This window comes from Brassica oleracea, chromosome C5 (genome assembly GCF_000695525.1).
Source record: "Brassica oleracea var. oleracea cultivar TO1000 chromosome C5, BOL, whole genome shotgun sequence".
NCBI lineage: Eukaryota > Viridiplantae > Streptophyta > Magnoliopsida > Brassicales > Brassicaceae > Brassica > Brassica oleracea.
The window spans coordinates 45,674,078-45,695,547 of record NC_027752.1 but is presented as its reverse complement, the minus strand read 5'-3'; the positions used below and the strand labels follow the sequence as shown (position 1 = coordinate 45,695,547).

The window sequence follows — 21,470 nt, the reverse complement described above, 5'->3', positions numbered from 1 at the left end:
ATACGTTAGTGGAGGATGCAACTATGCATTAAAACAATATTGTCGTATTTTTTGAAATTTTCTCAAAATCTATGTGTTAACCACTATATTGAGTTTTTGGTAAATGTTTTATATAGTGAAGCCTATAATCTTTAGTGTTGTTTTAAAATTTCTAACCACAGTCTACATTTGTATTAATGTATTTTAAGCTCTTTTCATGGTCTAAGGGACTCGTTATAATTTTTTATCAATTAATTTAGTAAAACTTCATAATTCTCCCTAAATCGATAGAATAACCACTATGAAATCACTATTTGCTTGAAAAACGGAGACAACAAAGGCTCCAAACATCTTGGAACGTTATCATACGTTAGTGGAGGATGCAACTATGCATTAAAACAATATTTTCGTATTTTTTGAAATTTTCTACAAAATCTATGGATACCACAGTGGTTATCTTGTGCAACTGTTTTGTCAATATAGAAACAACAATCATGAAAAATAAAATACATAACTTTTAGCCTTTTGACGTTCTTTAAGTATTTAACACGGTTTAACGCCCAAAGCATGAGTTTTATGAACTTTAACCCATGGCCGATCTGAAAACTATCATGAAAAACCATTTGAACATTTTACATACCACAGTGGTCATTATCTTGTGCAACTGTTTTGTCAATATAGAAAACCAAATGTCAACTGTTTTAAAAATATTAATCTAGAAAAGTTCATATGAAAGAAGCAAGTAACATAAAATTTTACTAGTCGGGGTGTTACCTTCCAGAAATTTGAAAATGTCTACTAAAATGGGCCTCCCACGAACAACTTGTCAACCACATGCCGGTCCGTGTAGAACAGCATTGACAAATCCGATGCCTTTCATGCCGACTCAACTGACCCGGCCCGTCTAAGAATCTTCTAGTTCATCGCGTGAGATGCACACGCCAATACGCCATGACTCGCCACAACTATTTTTCCTAATCACGACTCAGGGGTGACGACATTTTGCCAAAACAGAGTGGCTGAACAACGGTAAAAAAGGTAAATAAGAGAAGTAATGAAGGGTCATTCCGTCATTTTACGCTTAAGAAAAAAAGAAAAATATTACTTTCAGATCTGACTTTTCTTTTTTTTTTTTTCTCGCCAGAAGATATTTTTCGACCCCTTCTCCACGTTCTTCTCTCTTTTAAATACACCTGTCTTCTCTCCCATCTCACTCACTCACTCAACCATCCTCACTGTAATTTTCTCTCTCTCGCGTATTTGATTCGTAATGGGTGAGTATCTCTTTGTTGATTTTGTTTGGTTTCTCTAGTCTGTTGATCGTATTCAGATCTGATTGTTTTCGGAATTTTTTTTTTTTGTGTTTGTAGCTGGCGGTAAGATCAAGATCGGAATCAACGGTGAGTCTCTGATTAACTAGGTTTGTTAGATCTATTATATGTAGCTGATCTAGTGAATCTGACGTTTGGTTTGTGTAATCGATAGGATTCGGAAGAATCGGTCGTTTGGTAGCTAGAGTTGTTCTCCAGAGGGACGATGTTGAGCTCGTTGCGGTTAACGATCCCTTCATCACCACTGAGTACATGGTTCGTTTTGTTTCCTTCCTTCCTTCCTTCGACGTCGTTTTGATCCTGGATTGGTTAAATAATATAATTACGATCTGGTTATTTATTGGATTCGATTAGTGGAGCTGATCGTTACGTTTATGCATGTGTGTTCTTAGTGTAGATACGAATGGTTTAATCAATGCGTAGATCCATGAACTGGTTTAGTTGTTTGAATCTTATGTTGATTAGCTGATTATATCGTTTTTTGAGCTGATGATTTTATTAGGAGTCTTTGTAATGTTATTGATTAGGTGCGTAAAAAGTGATTAATCTCTGTGTTTGATTGGTGCAGACCTACATGTTCAAGTACGACAGTGTTCACGGTCAATGGAAACACCATGAGCTCAAGGTCAAGGATGAGAAGACTCTTCTCTTCGGTGAGAAGCCGGTCACCGTCTTCGGCATCAGGTATTATCCTTTTCTTTTTCCTGTGTTTGTGTATTTTCTTTTGAGGATTTCAAACTTACGATTGATTTGTATTTTGTGAAGGAACCCTGAGGATATCCCATGGGCTGAGGCTGGAGCCGACTTCGTTGTTGAGTCTACTGGTGTTTTCACTGACAAGGACAAAGCTGCTGCTCACTTGAAGGTTTGTTTTTTTATCTGCTTTCGATGTTATACACTATCATAGATAGTTTCGTATGCTATAGCTTATTGGTCTTGGAAGAGTTTCAGTTAATTAGTGGGCACAAACTCTGTGCTTATCCATGTATATTAAGCTTATATTATGGGATGTTTCAACTGAATGATTTGGTTATTTTGTTTGTTCAGGGTGGTGCCAAGAAGGTTGTCATCTCTGCCCCTAGCAAGGACGCGCCCATGTTTGTCGTTGGTGTCAACGAGCACGAGTACAAGTCCGACCTTGACATTGTCTCCAACGCTAGTTGCACCACTAACTGCCTTGCTCCCCTTGCCAAGGTAATATATCTCATAGCCTATTAACAGATCTGTTTGATAGTGTTATTTCGAGCTTCGTACCAATCTTAAGTTTCTTCCTGTAGGTTATCAACGACAGGTTCGGCATTGTTGAGGGTCTTATGACCACCGTCCACTCCATCACTGGTAAGTCTTTCAGTCTTCAATAAACCTAATACCATTACTGATTGCCTGTAAGGGGAAACTCTGACACTAATGAGGGTTTGCTTTTATTATATCAGCTACTCAGAAGACTGTTGATGGACCATCAATGAAGGACTGGAGAGGTGGAAGAGCTGCTTCATTCAACATCATTCCCAGCAGCACCGGAGCTGCCAAGGCCGTCGGAAAGGTGCTTCCACAGCTCAACGGAAAGTTGACCGGAATGTCCTTCCGTGTCCCCACCGTTGACGTCTCAGTTGTTGACCTCACGGTTAGACTCGAGAAAGCTGCAACCTACGACGAGATCAAGAAGGCTATCAAGTAAGCTTTTGCTTCCTGTTAAGCTTAATTATCATATCGTGGTAAGATATAAACTAACTGGTTGAATTGTGTTCAATAATGAACAGGGAGGAATCAGAAGGCAAGCTAAAGGGAATCCTTGGCTACACCGAGGATGATGTCGTCTCAACTGACTTCGTTGGTGACAGCAGGTCGAGCATTTTCGATGCCAAGGCTGGAATCGCATTGAGTGACAACTTCGTGAAGCTGGTGTCGTGGTATGACAACGAATGGGGTTACAGTACCCGTGTGGTCGACTTGATCGTCCACATGTCAAAGTGCTAAATCTGAGAAGATGCTCTGGAATGATGTTTTGGAGGAAAAAGTTTGAATTTGTCGTTTTTGAATAAATATTTCTTGGGTTTTAAAACTCTTGTTGGGTTTTTGCTAATCTCTCTCACTTGAACTCTTGAGTCTGTAGCCCCGGTTGTTTTACTGAGAAGCCCTTTACGTTTGGCTTTTGATATATTGAGTATTTGAGTTATGGTTTTATCAAATTTTAATCCCTCTCTTCTTGACGACTATGACCTATGCTTTGTGTTCCTTGTGAGATAAAGGAAAGTTAAGACGTTAGTGAAAGTAGTTCACATCTGATTATGTTGTCCAGCGAATCAGAAGACTTTCGAGCACCAAGGACATGGACAAGATTGAATATAGGCTCTTTCAAGTGGTCGACTCTTAAGTCCGTGAGACATCTCGTTAATCTCTATGAATGCAGTTTCAAAAATGTTTGATAATCTCTTCACAGACAGACCAAGACTTGTAGAGAAGTGTATTCTCAAGCTCTCTGCATCATCAAAAAATTTTAAGATATAAGCAATGCTTTGGATGAAAAGCTGACATTGTGTTCAAGAGCATGAATTTTCAGACAAGGGTTCCGTTTGAGAAGATGTACACATAATATTGATACTCTCTCCAGTTGTTTTTCTCTGGAAGATTCATGAAGCTTCTTCATCACTTCGGCCGACGAGGTGGAGAGAACAGTCACGCATATCTTCCCATCTAACAACTCGTTTTTGCACAGTTTTGGTGCCATTTCTCTGGCTTATATCCCAAGCAACTAGGAATAATATACTTCACACATTCATTCTCTCTCTCTCACAACTAGGAATAATATACTTCACAACTAGAGTATATCGACTGAAGTATATCTACTTTAGCTTATATATTTGATAGGGTGTAATTTATTATATACATACACGCACGCAAATTAATTACAAATTAATCAAAGCTGACTAACTGAATGTTACTTCTTACTAGTTGTAGGCTTGTAGCCATATTACTAAAAAGTTAGGTGTCTCAAGATGTCAAAACTAAACAGTAAATCTTTCCGGCCAGTTCCTTATCATATTATCCAATTGTCTAATGTAAAAAGGTTAATCGCCTTGTGATTTAAAACTTTTTTTTTCTTAAATATACATTTGATCAGTTATATTACATCTTGAGAAAACACATAAATAATTATCAGTGCCGGCTCAATTTTGGATGCATGTGGCTGTGTTTATATAAAAAAAAAAATTCTTACAAATTTAAGAGCCTAAACTTTTTTTTTTGAGGACTATTCGTATGTAATTCTTTTTTAAAAAATTAGAGGCGTATTGCAAATGTTTCACTACACATTCACCAAGGCCGGCTGTGGCAATTGTCTAAACTCAAAAAGTCGTTTATTTAGTCTTATTATACTGTTCGTTTTTGCTATACTCAATACCTCTCAACTAAGGCAGTAACAAATATTATTTACTGATTAGTCTAATTATATAAACCGGATGAAATTGGAACATTCTTGGCTTCGGTTTGCATAGTTCGGTTCGAGTTAAGCTTTTTCCCAGTAACTAATAAAATTCGGCCCATTTAAATGGGACACAAACGTTTCATATCATTTGGGCTTTTAATGGGCCATAGCATCGGTCCATTTAAGTGATTATAACCCCCTTTGTCAAAGCTCTCCGGCTAGGCTAAACGGCCGTCGTCGGTTTTCAGTTTCACGATTTCCTTTCGCTGGTACGAGTTCGAACTTCCGTGTCTTAATCCGACACATACCTGTTCTCACCGTTATTGTCCGAAACCGAGACAACACTTCACAACAAAATCTACTGTTTTTTTTTTTTTAGATTTTCCGAGATGTCTCGTCTCATTCAAAACCGCATTAAAAACACTTTCTCACGCCTCAAGCCTTCCATCGCTCTCTCCTCATCTACCCTCATCAAGAATCTCTCCACGTCTCCAGAGCCATCACCCGAACCACTCGACGAATCCTCGGAGATATGGAACGTCATCATAGGCCGAGCAGGCGGCGACAGAGTCGTCAGCGAAGACGAAGTCTTCCACCGCCTCTCAAACGATCCCTTCTGCAACAGAGTAAACCTCTCAGACACTCTACTCAACAAGCTCCTCCACAGGTTCAGAGACGACTGGAGATCAGCTCTCGGCGTCTTGAAATGGGCCGAGTCTCGCAAAGCCCACCACCACAAGCACTCACCCGAGGCTTACGACTTGGCGGTGGATATACTCGGGAAAGCCAAGAAATGGGATCGTATGAAGGAGTTCGTTCAGAAGATGAGTGAAGATAAAGCCGTGACGTTAAACACTGTGGCCAAGATCATGAGGAGGTTCGCTGGAGCTGGTGAGTGGGAAGAAGCTGTTAACGTGTTTGATAGGTTAAACGAGTTTGGATTAGAGAAGAACACCGAGTCTATGAACTTGCTGTTAGATACTCTCTGTAAGGAGAAGAGAGTCGAGCGAGCTAGATCTGTTTTATTAGAGCTAAAGGCTCACATTAAGCCTGATTCTCATACTTTTAATATCTTTATTAACGGTTGGTGTAAGACCAATAGAGTCGAGGAGGCTCTCTGGACTATCCAAGAGATGAGAGGTTATGGGTTCCGTCCTTGTGTGATTAGCTACACGACGATTATAAAATGTTATTGTTTGCAGTGTGACTTTATTAAAGTGTATGAGATGTTGAGTTTGATGGAAGCTAACGATTCTCCTCCGAACTCTGTTACCTACACGACGATAATGTCTTGTCTTAATTCGCAGAAAGAGTTTGAGGAGTCTTTGAGGGTAGCTGCGAGGATGAAACGGTCTGGTATTGAGGCGGATACTCTTTTCTATAACTGTTTGATTCACACGCTTGCTCGAGCCGGGAGGGTGGAAGAAGCTGAGAGGGTTTTCAGAGAAGAGATGCCTTCCGTTAACACATCTACTTATAACTCGATGATTGCTATGTATTGTCACCACGACGAGGAGGTTAAGGCCGTTGAGCTTCTCAGGGAGATGGAGGGTTTGAAGGTTTGTGAGCCTGATGTTCACACGTATCATCCTTTGCTGAGGTCTTGCTTTAAGAGGGGAGATGTGGTTGAGGTTGGGAGGTTGTTGAAAGAAATGGTGACTAAGCATCATTTGAGCTTGGATGAGTCGACTTATACTTTTTTGATTCAGAGGTTTTGTACAGCTGATATGTGTGAGTGGGCGTATTGTCTATTTGAGGAGATGATTAGCCAAGATATCGCGCCGAGGCATAGGACTTGTTTGTTGCTATTGGAAGAGGTTAGGAAGAAGAATATGCTTGAAGCGGTTGAGAGGATTGAGCATGTGATGAGGACTGTTAAACTTACTGCCCCTGTAAAGTGAGGTTATTATTAGTTACTACAATGCTGAGAAGTGTTCATTGTTCTGTTTTGTTCAACCACATTGTTAGTGTAGATTTCAAGTTCTTTGGTCATGGATAAGACTTGGTGAAATTTGTAACTTAATGGAGTTGAATGATTCAGACACAGTTTAGGCAAGTTTAGTTTGTTGTCTGCTTTGACTGAGATCATTGTAAGACCGTCTCAGGATCCAGAGTTTTGCCAGGACTCATTCACATCAAGAGATTATGGGAGTGGGATCCAATACAATTAAGCATTGAGTTTAGGGACACATAACATGTGCTTGTAGATGCGTCCACACTCCACAGTCACCACACCGACAGAGAGGTAGATCTACAATAACCCAAAGGCCAAGGCAAAAGAAAATATCCATTTTGTTTGGACTTTTTTTCTTCTTACATATATTAAAATAAAGAATGAATAGTCTTCTTCAAACTTATAATGATGGTTAAGCTGGTAACTACAAGTCATAATGCACATTTATTGTATGATTGATTATAGGGCCCTTAAGTTTAAAGCCACCACAAGTGGGCATTTTCTTGTTTTTATCAAAATTTAGAATAGTTTAGGAACTACCACTCACATGTCGTTTAATTGTGCATAAATTAGCAAACCTCAACGTCTGGTTTCAACCAAACTAGCGACGCGCCTAATTAGATGAAACATCATTCCATTATTGTTTCCTTTTTACATAGTTCTTATCCGCTTTCTTACAAAAATTCAACAAAAACATAATAATAGACGATTCTGATAAGTAGTAAAAATGTGAAACGAAAATTCTTGCAGCTGTTTAAAATGCTTTAACGTAATTCTTTTTTCCTCTTCTGGAAAAAATTAACAGCTTTTACAGAATGATTTGGAATATACTGTACTAACTACTAACCTTTTCATGATGGTATAAAAGATAAAACACGTAAGGATATGGTCCACTCACGGGAATGGAATCTAATATATTTTCGATGCCGATCAAAATAAACTTTTTAAATAATTTTTTCTGGTGATTTGATCAAAAAAAAAATAATAATTTTTTCTGGTGAAAGCATACAAAAGTTTCTGTCTTCGCCACAACAACACAGCCCTCAAGGCTTCTCCTTTTTGTAGTCTTCTGCTTCATATCTTTGTGTTCTGTCGTAAAAAGTCTCCATTCATTTCTAACCATTCATATTAACTCTTTGTAATCTACTTCCTCTGTTTTCTTGAAGTTTCCTATACATATGCTCTGTTTTCATTGAACTCCTCCATTGGTTTTGGTTTACAAGAGAACCGGGTTCATTATCTAAACCGGGGCAAGGGACATGCCACCACCGCCGATATTTCCTCTCCGTTGGGAGAGCACAGGAGACCAGTGGTGGTACGCTTCCCCAATCGACTGCGCCGCGGCTAACGGTCTATACGACGTCGTAATCGAGCTGCTTCACCACGACACGAACCTTCTCGTCAAACTCACCTCCCTCCGCCGCATCCGCCGCCTCGAAACCGTCTGGGACGACGACGGAGGAGACGGAGATATCTCCTCCCAGGTGGCGCTGAACCGCTCCCGCGTCGCGAGGAGGCTGTTGGAAGAGTGCGAGATCGGAGGAAACGGAGATAACTCCCTCATCAGAGCTGGATACGGAGGCTGGCTGCTCTACACCGCCGCCTCCGCCGGAGATTTGGGGTTCGTCAAGAAGCTTCTCGAGAGAGATCCGCTTCTCGTGTTCGGGGAAGGAGAGTACGGCGTGACGGATATTCTCTACGCGGCGGCGAGAGGTAGAAACGGCGACGTTTTTCGTCTCGTGCTGGACTTCGCTTTGCTGCCGGCAGATATCGCCGGCGTCGAGGAAACGGACGGCGGGAAACTGACGGAGAGGCAGTTAATAGTAAAGGAAGAGATGGTTAAAAGAGGGGTCCACAGTGCTGCGAGAGGCGGACACGTGGCGATCTTGGAAGAATTCTTACTATCTGGTAAATACGACGCCGTTTCGGGGCTCAGAGATGCTCATGGCTCTACTCTCTTGCACTCTGCTTCTTGCAGAGGTCAGATCAAAGTAAGAACAACAAAATCAAATAATTCTTAAAATTAACGTATTAATTCACATATACATGAATTAAACTTTGGAATATAATGTAGGTGGTGAATTATCTTATAACGAAGTATGATTCGATCATGGAGGTTAAAGACAGCCATGGAAACACAGCTTTACACATAGCTGCTTACAAGGGTCACTTGGCTGTAATGGAGGCTCTTATAACCGAATCTCCACCGTTGATCTCAGCTGTTAACAACGAAGGCGACACGTGCCTACACATGGTGGTGTCTGGTTTCGCAGCGTCCGGGTTTAAGCGGTTAGACAGACAAATGGAGCTTCTGAAGAAGTTAATCTCAGGAGGAGGAAGCTGCTCCGTTGACTTTTCTGAGATTGTCAACGTTAGAAACGCTAACGGAAGAACTGTGGTTCATTTAGCCGTGATGGACGTTCTGAACACCGTTAGACATGACGTCGTTGAGATTCTGCTGAGAGTCCCCGGGGTTGATCTCAACGTTGCTGATGTAGATGGGATGACTCCCGTTGATTTGCTTGAACGCCAAACGCCGAGAACGTTGGTTTCTGATTTATTGATCAAACGGCTTAGATCCGCGGGCGGGAGATCAAACGGCGGTTGTGAGAAGGTTATACCGTTTCGAGAAGAGCGTTACGGATTCTGCGGCAGTCCAGGAACTGCGTTTGAGATATCTGACTCCGAGATTTTTCTGTTCACTGCGGCGAGAACGGATCATCATACCGCTTCAAACGCTGAAATGAGTCCAGACAGAGAGAGTTTAGACGGGATCAGCGAGTGTTCCACCGAAATGACAACGCATTCGAAACGCAAACGCAGTACAGGAGCGCGTCTCAAGCTTCTGTTGCGGTGGGCTAAGAAGGAAGAAACAGAGGAGAATCGACGTTTCTCCGGAGATGATAACAACAACCGTCGTGTGCTGCCTCTCAGAGAGATGTACTCGAGATCAAGGTCGCCGTCTGAGGTTGGAAACAGAGGAAGAGCGTTTCCGATGAGAACAGAGAGCGGTGATCTCCCGAGCTTATCGGTGAGGTTGAAGTTCACGGAAGGGTTAATGAAAGGAGTCGTGGTTCAGGAGTCTCCGAGGTTTGTGTTTTCTCCTCCGGTGGTTTCTGATTACTCTGGAGCTCCGTCGTCGGCTTGTACGTCGCCGTTTCAGACGGTTTCTTCTGAGTTGGAGAGGAAGACACCTGCCGTGAAGAAACAGAGATCTTTTGTGAACAGGTACTTGTGTTTCAGCGGTGCAGGGTTAGCCATTGACGGTTCTTCTGAGATGAGTAATGGCTCTGGTACTCGTCTTGGTCCCAGGAGTTTCAAAAGAGTCATGTCTTTGGTTTCTTAGATACATACTTTCCTTTCTTGTGTCACACGTTACCTAATGCTCATGTATTTCTATAAGTAAAGAACTGAATACAAACATAGTATTGTTTTTAATGTAAAAGCATGGTAAAGGTACTGCCGATGCTTCATGTCAACTTTTACTGCAAGATTGTCTCAAAGTCAGACAGACCAACCTTGTTCTGCTATTGCAGCTCAAAATCCGCTCCCCACCAACTGCATTAGCATCAGACTCTAATATAAAAACACTAGCTTCCTTGACAGCAGCTTTCATAGACAACCTAAACAGCAAGAAAACATGATCCCTCATGTATGTATCCATTATAACACCGTATCTCGTCGAATTCACCAGAATCCATGTCCTCAACTCACTCATTTCAACCGCTTCTGAACCTAGAATCGAACAAAGAACACTGTAAGAATACGAAGTTGGATAATCTCTCCATCCTCCAATCTCATTCTTTATCACACAAACATCAGACGGTAAGAGCCCTAACGATTTCTCCAACACACGGAAGAACCTTCAAACTCGCCGCATTCAACATAAAGAACACTAGGAAGTGTAAAACGTCGCGTTTTACCATCGAGCTCGGAGAAGTTAACAGCGCCAGGGCAATCGTTGTAGAAGAAGTTGTGCAACAGAGATCACCATTCAGCTCTGGCTCACACGGTAAGTCGAGCGTGTTTCGGTAGCTACTGAACGATCCGAGGAGGTGAGTGAGATCGAGAGGCTTCGGGCAACAGAGTGAATGGAGGAAGAGAGCTTCAGGTGGCATGAGGTGATTTGGATCAAAAGGGCAACGAACGAAACCGTCCTTGTGGAGAAGAGAAGAGTGGTCTAGAGATAGATTTTGCGAGAGGGAGTCTAAGGTGCGTTGACATTCTGATAATAGAGACTGTGGAGAGGAGAGTGTGCCGGAGAGCTCGCGAATCGGTGGCGGAGATGGAGGGATTGAGTAAGTGTTGGAATTTTGCGGAGGAGGAGGAGGAGGATGAGCTCGGTGGAAGAAATTTGGATTGGGGTTTTGGTAGGGAGGAAACGACGGCGGTCGATCCATCTGGCGACGGCGAAGCTTACAGGCAAAAGCTGATTTGATAAAGACGAGACGAGACGTTTCCCTATTGCACATTTAGTGTGTCGGATGTTAAGCCTATCTAACTAGGCCCATTTAGTTTTACGTCAGGCCCATTAGTTAAAAAAAAATATCGACTTCTGATCAAATACAATACTCCGAATCGGATCAGATCAGTGGAGAAACATGCATTCTTGTTCCCAAATGAATAGTGCTGTGACATGTCATTTTGACCAATATTTGCTTACAGTAGATGCTTCAAAATACAAACAAACTGATAGTCTCACTGATATGTACATGCTTAATGCCATAGACCAAAGAGGTAAAAGTAAAATCAAAAAGCTTTTCTGGTCTATTTTAAACAAGAATGCCTACCTAGCTCTAATGCACCCAACTCTGTTCTGCTCTCTGTACTCTTCATCCATTGACCCTTCAATCCTTCATCTTCTCCACACCATTTGAAACTTAATCTATGGCTACCATAGCTTTTTTTACTTGATTCTATGGTTCCATCATCTCATTTTTAATTGCTTTCAACATGTAAATGATTAATCTAAACCTTTCTTAATCATATATCAAGCAAAAAAAAAACAAGAATATGGCTTAGAAACGTTTCGGAGACGTCTCCGTCAACTCACCAATCCGTCCCCATTTGAGTCCTCGCCGTCCCTGCATTACTCGAGACGTTGACGTTTAAAGGAGTACACGTGCCGTACCCGCCCCCCGGCTGAATCCGGTACGTGAGACGGCACCAACTCAACGTCCCCGTGCATTCTAACCTCATCATGAACACCAGGGTCTTCCAAGAGTTGTACCGCAAAGTCTTTTACATTCTTACCAGAGATCTTGAACTCAAAATGAAGCTCGCTGAAATTCACATCTGTTTCAGGAAGGTTTAGTGAAATGGAAGATTTCAAGAAATACAGATGCTCCTTGGATCTAAGTGAAATGAAGCTTGCTGTTAGCCGGTATTTGCATGATCCATGTCCAATATCGACGCCATTCTGAACGCACCAGATGTCACATGAAAGCCTCTTGCTACCCATCCATTTATCGTCCTTATCATGCCCAAAAGTATACCCAAAAGGATGCTTGTTTTCTATATAGTGGCCAGGCAGTAAAAGGCAAGCTCTAAATCTGAAGAATAAAGGAAGAGGGCTCTGATCCAAATTGACAGTTAGTAAACCCTCTCTTGCTCGGTGATCAAAGTCTGCAGGCAGTTCTCCACCAGGTAAGAGCGCAAACTTGTAATCCGATTCCTCGATGAGTTCTCTCGCTGCTTCGCTCAGCTTGAAACAATTAGCAAAGCTGAGACGTCTCTCTGGATTGGTAAAGAAGCCATCTATTCTCACCAGCGACTCACAGTTAGATGCATCAAGGAGTGATACGAAATACGGAATGTTGGGCAATGACACAAGATTCTTGCACCCTTTGAGGTTTATACGTAAATCACCACCTGAGACCGTATTGCTCAAGTCCAAGTCCAACTCTTCGATGTTGTCAGGAAAACTATGGAGCACCCGAAAGCTGCGGCAATCTTCCAAGTTCAATTCAAGAAGATGGGACCAAGACCATACGGACGAAGGGACTTCTTCTATAGCAGTATTGCTCAGATCAAGATATCTAATGCTTGTAGATATCTCTGGAAACGTTCTCAATTGTGTACAGGAACTGAGATCAAGTCGAGAGAGAGATTGCAGGTTGACGTTGGTAGGAAGGACCTTTAGCTTCTTGCAGAGAGGCATGCTCAGTTCAGTGAGACGTGAGAGATTCTGAATCGATGGAGGAATTTCTTCTATCCCCGTATGGTGCAACTGTAATACTTCGATGGTGTCAGGAACATCTGGAAACACCTTGAGGTTTCCGGCAATCTCTGTTGAGAGTTTACGAAGACACGAAAAAGCCATGATTGATGAAGGAAATTCTTCCATCGCTGTATCACTAATATCGAATTCTGTAATGTTTCCCGAAACATCAGGAAAGCTTCTCAACTGTGACCCAAAATGGTTCAGCTTTGCGCATCCTGCAATTCCCAGCTTCTTTAACTTCTTGAGGCTCCAAATAGAGGATGGGAGTTGTACCAGAGCCCGGCAATCATTCAACGTCATGAAATTAATGGCATTCCCAATGGAAGAGGGGATCACTATCAACTTGGAGCAACCAGCTAGATGCAATTCCTCCAGACTAGTGGACTTCCCAATGAACGAGATCTTCGACATAGTTGAGCAAAAACAAGCATTCAGTGCCTCAAGATTAGTGACATTAGACAGATCCGGAAGTTCTTTGAGGTAGAAGGAATGAGTCAGGTCCATCAACTTCAGACATGGGAGCGGCTGCTCATATTATAAATTAAGGCAAAAGACAAAACCACGTTAATATATTTGAAATGCAAAGAACTTAATTCAACTGTAACGCACACATAAAACTACTTACAATAGGTCCTTCCCACAGCTTCTCAAGCTTGCTGTGCCTCATCACGAGTTTGACAAGGCACCGCGGTTGAAACTCACGAGGAAAACATGTCAGTGGAAACTGATCCCATTCAAGAAATCTAAGTTTACTAGCTCTAAATTTCAGACCCTGCGGTAAGAGAAGTTTGGTGTTTTCATACACACTCCCTCTACGGAATCTTAAGAACTGGAGCCTAGACATCCCTTTAAAGGCTTGCTCGTCAATAATTAAGTCTTCCCTGACCTCCGATAAGTCAAAATCTATTCCTCGAACAGATTTAGTGCCCTGAGAGTACTTAAATTAGCTAAAACTGATCGAAAAATAGTAGCAAGAAAAGACTGGATACAGTTTATATCAAAACTTACAGCATTTTCCTCGAGTACATCGCAAATGTCCTGAGCATCCACCAAGAACTGACGTTTCCCAGGATCAGAAACCGACTGTTTACGAACAATTTCTTTGGCCAATTTCTCCAGCAAATTATGCACCACCAACCATCTCCGCTCCTGTAAAGATATGAAACATTTATCCACCAACATTTGGAGCCCGTGGTTGACGTTCAAAAGACCGTCCGCAAGACACTCCACCACGTCATTAATGTGCCCACCTTTGAAAAAACATGCTATATGAAGAAACAATTCCTGAACTTCCTCGGATAAAGCATCATAGCTGAACCTTAATACTTTCTCAATCTCCCCATCAAGACTCATCCTTAGGCTAGGCAATGCATGTATCCACTGATCTCTGGACACTCCTCGTAGATATGCGCCAAAAACACGTAGACCCAAAGGAAGATGACCGGCAAGCCGTGTAACTTCTATGGCCATGTCCTCAAACCCAATTGACGGTGAATTTTGACGAAAAGCAGACAAACAGAGAATTTCAAGAGCTTCAGATGTAGATGGAAAACCCACTTGGTAAATATGGTTGATCTCATGTGCTACCAAAAGCTTTTTATCCTTTGTGGTGATGATAATCCTACTTTGAGGACCAAACCAGCAAGTTTTGTCAGTCATGGCTTCTAGCTGCTTTAAGTCATCCACATCATCAAGAACGACAAGCACTTTCTTGTCCTTCAGCCTTGCTTTTGCCACACCCAAATGACCTATTTTAAGATCTTTCTGATTTAAGGTCTCAGACAAAAGTTGTTCTTGTAAATGCAACATGAAGGCGTGCTTGTCTCGATAGTTTTGCTCAAACTTTCCTTTGATACTCTCAATAAAAGCAGCATGTGTAAACTTACTTGAGAACTCTCTAAATAAAGCTCTGGCGATGGTCGTCTTACCAATTCCAGCAGGACCCCAGATACCAACCATCCGGACTTCATCGGATTCAAAGGACAACAATGACTCTATCTCCTTGATATGAGTTCCAATCCCAACCAAGCTGTTGGAATCATTTGATGTTGTGGAATCATTGAACTTGTTCGAAATATCGGTAACAATTGTTTCAATCATGACCACATCATCATCACTTAAAGAAAAAAAAAAGATGAATACCTCTGTTAATTAGTCAGGACATAAATGACACGCACATCAAAAATATATCAACAGGACAAATAAAATTCACATGATAATGCCCCATATATATCTCTGCCCCAGATCTAGACAAACTTAACTCGCAAAAGTATAATTAATGATCCTACCTCACTTACTCGCTATAGTGTTTACCAGATATATATGCAATGAGATGTGTTAAAAAGATTAGGACCAATCAATCAAGTGGAAATAGAAAAGACTTACTAGTTGCTTGTATGGTAACCAGCGATTTGAGCCACAATCTGCAAAGCTTGTCTCCATCTCTCAACTTCATCCGTTGATTTCTCTGCACAAGTTTTATGAAAGACAGCTCCAAAGTCTCCCTTCTGATTTTTCACGTCAGATGGATCCACTTCATAGAAAATCACCTGCACGGTCTGCTTATCTTCTTCCCAACACTTCATGATCTGCACCAACTCGTTCAGACACCAGGCTGATGAAGCGTAGTTCCTCGTGATCAAGACAAGTGCAATTAACGATCCTCTTATAGCTTCAGTGAGCTCGGGACCAATCAACTTGCTCCTCTCTATGTCATTGTCTATGAAGACGTCGATTCCTTTCTCTTTGAACTCCTTCAGTAAGTAGCTGAGAAAGCCTCTACGGACATCTGGCCCGTGGAAGCTAGGAAAGACATGGTGTTTACATTGGCGAGACAAAGCAGAAAGAGCCATCAGACGAGCAGATCTGAAAATGTATTTCAAAAAAAAACAATCAGCGGAATGAAATAAAAAGATTTTAACAACTCGCAATCAAGTCTTTCATTACCATCAGGAAGATTCATGGAATTTTAATAGACTAAGACAATTGGGGAAACAAAGTCAACAAATGGTGACACATTCTATGATGAAAAGGCCAAAAGTTGACGACAAAAGCTGATATCCTAGTCATGTCTAGGCCCTACCATCGTTTGTAAGTTTCTAAGAAGTCAAGAACCTTTATTATTGTGAGACTAGGCCGCTTATTATCTTCACAGACACGCTGACATACATGTAGTTTCAATAAAAATGTCTCTTACACTGGACTGAGAAATATGGGTCGATGAATTGAAACATTAAGTTATTCAAGTTCCATACATCTTAGTTTATATAAGACTATGCAACTTCTTCAATCGATAGATATAAAAGAAAAATACTCTGTTTGCAGGAAAGAAAAGAACAAATTTTCAGAAGTAATAAAATATTGTGGTCACTCTATTTCAAAAAAAGGAGGCAGCAAGGAAAAAGAAACGCAAATTACAAGGAAGCAAAGTCTCCATCACTATCTAATTTCACAGATATGCAGTTTCATGGCAAAGAGAATCAATATCTCAAAACTGTAGTTGCAAAAGTCATGACTGAACAATCTCCCAAGACAGGTAATTTGATTGTTTCACATCCAATTCAAAGGTTCAGAGACAGATACAGTGACACTATTGATGCAACATGATGACACTTTTCATCAAAGCCTCTGAAACAATATACAAATATGGTGTTCTCCAATGATATTCAATTACAAAACTGAGAAATAAAGAATGATATAGAGAAAAACTCAACGAAACAATGTTCCAACGAGAATGATAGAAATAAACACACAGAGCAATAAATTTTTTTTATTTTAAACACAGGCGGAATCTAACGAATACTAACCAGTCGTGTGCCACTCAGAGAGATGTATTCGAGATCAAGGTCGCCGTCTGAAATGGGAAACAGAGGAAGAGCGTTTCCGCTGAGAACAGAGAGCGGCGATCTCCCGAGCTTATCAGTGAGATTGAAGTTCACAGGAATCTCCGAGTTTTGTGTTCTCGCCTCTGGTGGTTTCTGATTACTCTGGAGCTCCGCCGTGTAGCCGTACTTTTCTTTCTTGTATCACACGTGACCTAATGCTCATGTATTTCCATAAAAAAAGAACTGAATACAAACAAAGTATTGTTTTTAATGTAAAAAACATGGTAAAGGATGCAAAAGAGGATACAAAAGAGGATACTGACGATGCTCCTTGTAAACTTTTACTGCAAGATTGTCTCAAAGTCGAGACCAACCTTCTTTTTAACTTCAATCTCTTTCTAATGGATTGTATTTATCTTCAAACGAGTTCTGTTTCCTAGGTTCCCTACTGCGGCGGCCGAGAGGCTAACCAAGACAACACTCGAAACAAAACTGGACACTCATACGTTCTGCTTTTGCAGGTAAAAATCCGCTCCTCAGCCACAACATTAGCATCAGACTCTAACATAAACACAATAGCTTCCTTAACAACAGCTTTCATAGACAACCTAAACAGCAAGAGAACATGATCACTCATGTATGTATCGATTACAACACCGTATCTCGTTGAATTCACCAGAATCCACGCCCTCAACTCACTAATTTCAACCGCTTCTGAACCAAGAATCGAACAAAGAACACTATAGGAATAAGAAATTGGATAATCTCTCCATCCTCCAATCTCACTCTTTATCACACAAACAACGATTTCTCCAACACGGAAGAACCTTCAAGCTCGCTGCATTCCACAGATAGAACCGTAGGAAGTGTAAAACGTCGCGTTTTACCATCGAGATCAGAGAAGTTAACAGCGCCAGGGCAATCATTGTAGAAGAAGTCGGTGACGTCATCTAAGGAGAAACAGAGGTCACCGTCGCCGTTGTTCAGCTCTGTCTCACACGGTAACTCGAGCGTGTTTCTGTAGCTACTAAATGATCCGAGAAGAGGAGTGAGATTGAGAGTGCTTGGGCAACGAAGTGAATGGAGGACGAGAGCTTCCGGTGGCATGAGGTGATTTGGATCAAAAGGGCACCGAACTAATACAAGCAGCATGTGTAAACTTACTAGAAAGCTTTTTATATAAAGCTCTGGCGATGGTCGTCTTACCAATTCCAGAAGGACCCCAGATACCAACCATCCGGACTTCATCCGATTCTAAGGACAACAATGACTCTATCTCCTTGGTATGAGTTCCAATCCCAACCAAGCTGTTGGAATCATTTGATGTTGTAGAATCGTTGAACTTGTTCGAAATATCGGTAACAATTGTTTCAATCATGACTGCATCATCATCACTGAAAGAAAAAGAGATGAATACATTTTTCAAATAGTCAGGAAATAAGTGACACATACATGAAAAATATATCAACAGTAAAATGAAAAAATCACTTGATAATGCCCAATTTCTATCATCTTCCCCAGATCTAAACAAACTTAACTCGAAAAGTATAACTATTGATCCTATCTCACTCCCTCGCTAGAGTTTACCAGATATATATATATACACTGAGATGTATTAGAAAGGTTAAGACTAATCAATCGAGTGGAAATCGAAAGGACTTACAAGTTACTTGTATGGTAACCAGCGATTTGAGTCACAATCTGCAAAGCTTGTCTCCATCTCTCAACTTCCTCCGTTGATTTTTCTGCACAAGTTTTCTGAAAGACAGCTCCGAAATCTCCCTTCTGCTTTTTCACGTCAGATGGATCCACTTCATAGAAAATCACCTCCACCGTCTGCTTATCTTCCTCCCTACACTTCATGATCTCCACCAACTCGTTCAGACACCATGTTGATGAAGCGTAGTTCCTCGAGATCAAGAGAATTGCAATTAACGATCCTCTTATAGCTTCTGTAAGCTTGGGACCAATCAACTTGCTCCTCTCTAAGTCATTGTCTATGAAGACGTCGATTCCTTTCTCTTTGAACTCCTTCAGCAAGCAGCTGAGAAAGCCTCTACGGACATCTTTCCCGTGGAAGCTCGGAAAGACATGGTGTTTACAATGGCGAGGCAAAGCAGAAAGAGCCATCAGACGAGCAGAGATGAAATATGTCTTTCAGAAAAACCAATCTGCGATATGGAAAAAAAAATGATTTTTATGGACACAAATGTATTATCAGCGTAGTAACCCACTTATAGAAGTAAAGTATGAGAACTCCATCAAAGTCTTTAATTACCATCAGGAAGATTCATGGAAGGTGCTGTAGACTAAGACAACTGGGAACACAAAGTCTATAAATGATGTCCCAGTCAGGTTTAGGATCAACCATCGTTTGTAAGTTTCTAAGAAGTCAAGAACTGTTATTATCTTGAGACTGGGCTATTTTACTTATCTTTACAGACTCACATACATGTAGTTTCAATTAGAATGTCTTTAAGACAACAAAACAACTTCACTGGATAATAAAAGAAAAAGCTATGCTTGCAAAAAAGACAAAAATTTAAGAAGTAATAACAACCCGAAATCCATATTGTCGTTAATCTATAACAAGAAGGAAGCAGAAAGGAAAAAGACAAGAAAATTCCACGGAAGCAAGTAATCAAATCAGAAGTCTCCATTAATCAATTAAAGTCATATGACTGAACAATCTCCGAAGATGCTAGTTTGATTTTTTCTTCAAGAGAGAGATAGGAACTTAGAGGAGGACATGTGACTAACCAAATCAACATTTACAGCAATCCGATCAGTTCTAGTCAATGGCAATACATACAAGTTTTCTCAAACTAAATTCACACTACACAAATCTGTTATTCTCCCCAATGATATTCAATTGCCAAAAAAAGGATACAAAGAAAAAAATCTACGAAAGAGTGTTGCAGTAAGACCAAAAAGTACGAAAATTTGAAAGAAACAAACTCAATTATAGTTTTTAGTATTAACCTGATTTGATAAGCGTTGTCTGGGAAGACAATCATGATCAATAAAAGATCGGTAGCTACTAGCTGTCATAACACCCAAGCTCAGCTACCCTAAAGAGTTATCTGTCCAACACATAAGAACCTTCAAACTCGCTGCATTCAACAGAGAGAACACTAGGAAGTGTAAAACGTCTCGTTTTACTTACCATTGAGCTCAGATAAGTTAACAACGCCAGGGCAATCGTTGTAGAAGAAGTTGTTCCCGAAGTCTGTGACGTCATCTAAGGAGAGACAGAGGTTACCGTCGCCGTTATTCAGCTACGGTAAGTCGAGTGTGTTTCGGTAACTACTAAATGATCCGAGAAGAGGAGTGAGATCGAGAGGCTTCCGGTGGCATGAGGTGATTTGGATCAAACGAAACCGTCCTTGTGGAGAAGAGAAGAGTGGTCTAGAGATAGATTTTGCGAGAGGGAGTCTAAGGTGCGTTGACATTCTGAGATTAGACACTGTAGAGAGGAGAGTGTGCCGGAGAGCTCGCGAATCGGTGGCGGAGACGGAGGTATGAAGTAAGTGTTTTGGGAGATTGCAGAGGAGGAGGTCGGAGGAAGAAATTGGGATTAGAGTTTAGAGGAGGAGCTCGGTGGAAGAAATTGGGATTAGGGTTTTAGTAGTGAGGATACGACGGCGGTCGATCCATCCGGCAACGGCGAAGTTCACAGGCGAAAGGAGATTTTGAAAGAAATTGTTATGAACCGTTGCTGAGACGAGACTTTCCCTCGTACGAATTTAATGTTTCGGATTCAAGCCCATTTAGTCAGACCCATTAATCATTTCGTGAGGCCCATTGTCTTAGGAAATGCTTTTATTTTTAAAACCCACGTAGGTAATGTAGTTTTAGATTGAGAGAATTCGTGGGATATTCATAAGAGGCGACAAAATGTACAATATAGTCATGTTATATTACATATCTAGTGAAGTGACAGATTTCGTCTAAAATTGACGAATATAGTCCTGCAAACGCATGCGCGTGTGGAAGCCGACGAAAGGTAATAGCCACGTGCTTAATTTTGCTGTACTAAACCTATACATAAAATAGTCTGTCACTTCTATCACTTAACATCAAACTTAATTATTTAAAGCACTGTAATTTTTTGCCCGGTTTGAATGTAAGCTGCAAATTGCAAGCATTAGAAGTATCAGTAACAAGTGCAGCGGAGCTACGAATAACGGGGTAGCAGTTACAACAACAGATAATTCTCCATCTCTGAATAAACGTCAAAAATAAACTATACTATCGACAATGTAGTAAGGGTACATTGCCAAACAAACTGGTGTCCTCTAATTTTGTTTAGGTTCCACTTTTCTATGCGAGGGTGAATAAGTTTCCACGTATTGAGTGTTTGGTATGAGAGATATTGCACCATAGGGAATCTACGAAAGATATGTATTTTCAAAGACAAGAAAATAAACAAAAGCTTGGGTGTTGCATGACAAAGAAATGCATAAGGTTGGGTACAAAAAGGTTATCCCACTGATGGAAACTAGAAAAGCTTCATGTAGGGGGAATTAGAAAAGTATTTGAACTATAAGACGGTGCTTGTCTGAGGAATCCGCACCGGCAGGCCATGGAGCTTTGGAAACGGATGCACTTGACGTCGCAGATGCCAGGCAGATACAACCTCTTACCATAACATGGGGCATCAATGGTTGTTAGAACATGGAATTTCCAGATCCGGCAAGCAATCATCCAGCATTATTGCACGGTTGATGCATAC

The 21,470-nt window shown here is 41.1% G+C and overlaps 6 protein-coding genes across 6 annotated transcripts; 3 read left to right on the top strand and 3 right to left on the bottom strand.

Annotated features, from left to right (window-relative positions):
- Positions 1-1,121: 1,121 nt before the first annotated feature.
- LOC106343207 (glyceraldehyde-3-phosphate dehydrogenase, cytosolic) lies at positions 1,122-3,505 on the top strand. The gene is made up of 9 exons (XM_013782360.1): positions 1,122-1,253; positions 1,350-1,379; positions 1,465-1,565; positions 1,879-1,994; positions 2,076-2,175; positions 2,358-2,504; positions 2,588-2,648; positions 2,744-2,984; positions 3,071-3,505. Exons 1-9 carry the CDS (start codon positions 1,250-1,252, stop codon positions 3,285-3,287), a joined length of 1,017 nt encoding a protein of 338 aa, XP_013637814.1. The 5' UTR covers positions 1,122-1,249; the 3' UTR covers positions 3,288-3,505.
- A 1,475-nt stretch (positions 3,506-4,980) lies between these two features.
- LOC106292961 (pentatricopeptide repeat-containing protein At3g04130, mitochondrial) lies at positions 4,981-6,923 on the top strand. The gene has a single exon (XM_013728633.1). It carries the CDS (start codon positions 5,124-5,126, stop codon positions 6,633-6,635), a length of 1,512 nt encoding a protein of 503 aa, XP_013584087.1. The 5' UTR covers positions 4,981-5,123; the 3' UTR covers positions 6,636-6,923.
- A 734-nt stretch (positions 6,924-7,657) lies between these two features.
- Positions 7,658-10,133, top strand: LOC106293103. The gene is made up of 2 exons (XM_013728775.1): positions 7,658-8,679; positions 8,763-10,133. Exons 1-2 carry the CDS (start codon positions 7,948-7,950, stop codon positions 10,032-10,034), a joined length of 2,004 nt encoding a protein of 667 aa, XP_013584229.1. The 5' UTR covers positions 7,658-7,947; the 3' UTR covers positions 10,035-10,133.
- Positions 10,069-11,130, bottom strand: LOC106293104 (U11/U12 small nuclear ribonucleoprotein 48 kDa protein). The gene is given in 3 exon segments (XM_013728776.1): positions 10,069-10,543; positions 10,546-10,668; positions 10,671-11,130. Coding segments are annotated over 3 exon segments (921 nt in total). The 5' UTR covers positions 11,089-11,130; the 3' UTR covers positions 10,069-10,163.
- Positions 11,131-11,306: 176 nt separating this feature from the next.
- Positions 11,307-17,778, bottom strand: LOC106293102 (disease resistance protein TAO1-like). The gene is made up of 5 exons (XM_013728774.1): positions 16,718-17,778; positions 15,297-15,776; positions 13,920-15,027; positions 13,537-13,839; positions 11,307-13,436 (listed from the first exon to the last, which is right to left on the bottom strand). The coding sequence occupies exons 2-5, from the start codon at positions 15,761-15,763 to the stop codon at positions 11,778-11,780; spliced, it is 3,537 nt and encodes a 1,178-aa protein (XP_013584228.1). The 5' UTR covers positions 15,764-15,776; positions 16,718-17,778; the 3' UTR covers positions 11,307-11,777.
- Positions 17,779-17,835: 57 nt separating this feature from the next.
- Positions 17,836-20,135, bottom strand: LOC106293105 (probable disease resistance protein RPP1). The gene is made up of 4 exons (XM_013728778.1): positions 19,902-20,135; positions 19,718-19,818; positions 18,399-18,906; positions 17,836-18,129 (listed from the first exon to the last, which is right to left on the bottom strand). Exons 3-4 carry the CDS (start codon positions 18,863-18,865, stop codon positions 17,856-17,858), a joined length of 741 nt encoding a protein of 246 aa, XP_013584232.1. The 5' UTR covers positions 18,866-18,906; positions 19,718-19,818; positions 19,902-20,135; the 3' UTR covers positions 17,836-17,855.
- Positions 20,136-21,470: the final 1,335 nt, after the last annotated feature.

Coding starts and splice junctions, on each gene's coding strand:
- LOC106343207 (XM_013782360.1), top strand. Junction 1,380..1,464: donor GATCAAGATCGGAATCAACG/GTGAGTCTCTGA, acceptor TGTAATCGATAG/GATTCGGAAGAATCGGTCGT. Junction 2,505..2,587: donor GCCTTGCTCCCCTTGCCAAG/GTAATATATCTC, acceptor TTCTTCCTGTAG/GTTATCAACGACAGGTTCGG.
- LOC106292961 (XM_013728633.1), top strand. CDS start 5,124: ATGTCTCGTCTCATTCAAAACCGCATTAAAAACACTTTCTCACGCCTC.
- LOC106293103 (XM_013728775.1), top strand. CDS start 7,948: ATGCCACCACCGCCGATATTTCCTCTCCGTTGGGAGAGCACAGGAGAC. Junction 8,680..8,762: donor CTTGCAGAGGTCAGATCAAA/GTAAGAACAACA, acceptor AATATAATGTAG/GTGGTGAATTATCTTATAAC.
- LOC106293102 (XM_013728774.1), bottom strand. CDS start 15,763: ATGGCTCTTTCTGCTTTGTCTCGCCAATGTAAACACCATGTCTTTCCT. Junction 13,840..13,919: donor ATGTACTCGAGGAAAATGCT/GTAAGTTTTGAT, acceptor AAGTACTCTCAG/GGCACTAAATCTGTTCGAGG. Junction 13,437..13,536: donor AGCTGTGGGAAGGACCTATT/GTAAGTAGTTTT, acceptor TAATATGAGCAG/CCGCTCCCATGTCTGAAGTT.
- LOC106293105 (XM_013728778.1), bottom strand. CDS start 18,865: ATGGCTCTTTCTGCTTTGCCTCGCCATTGTAAACACCATGTCTTTCCG. Junction 18,130..18,398: donor GGTTACCATACAAGTAACTT/GTAAGTCCTTTC, acceptor TTTTTCTTTCAG/TGATGATGATGCAGTCATGA.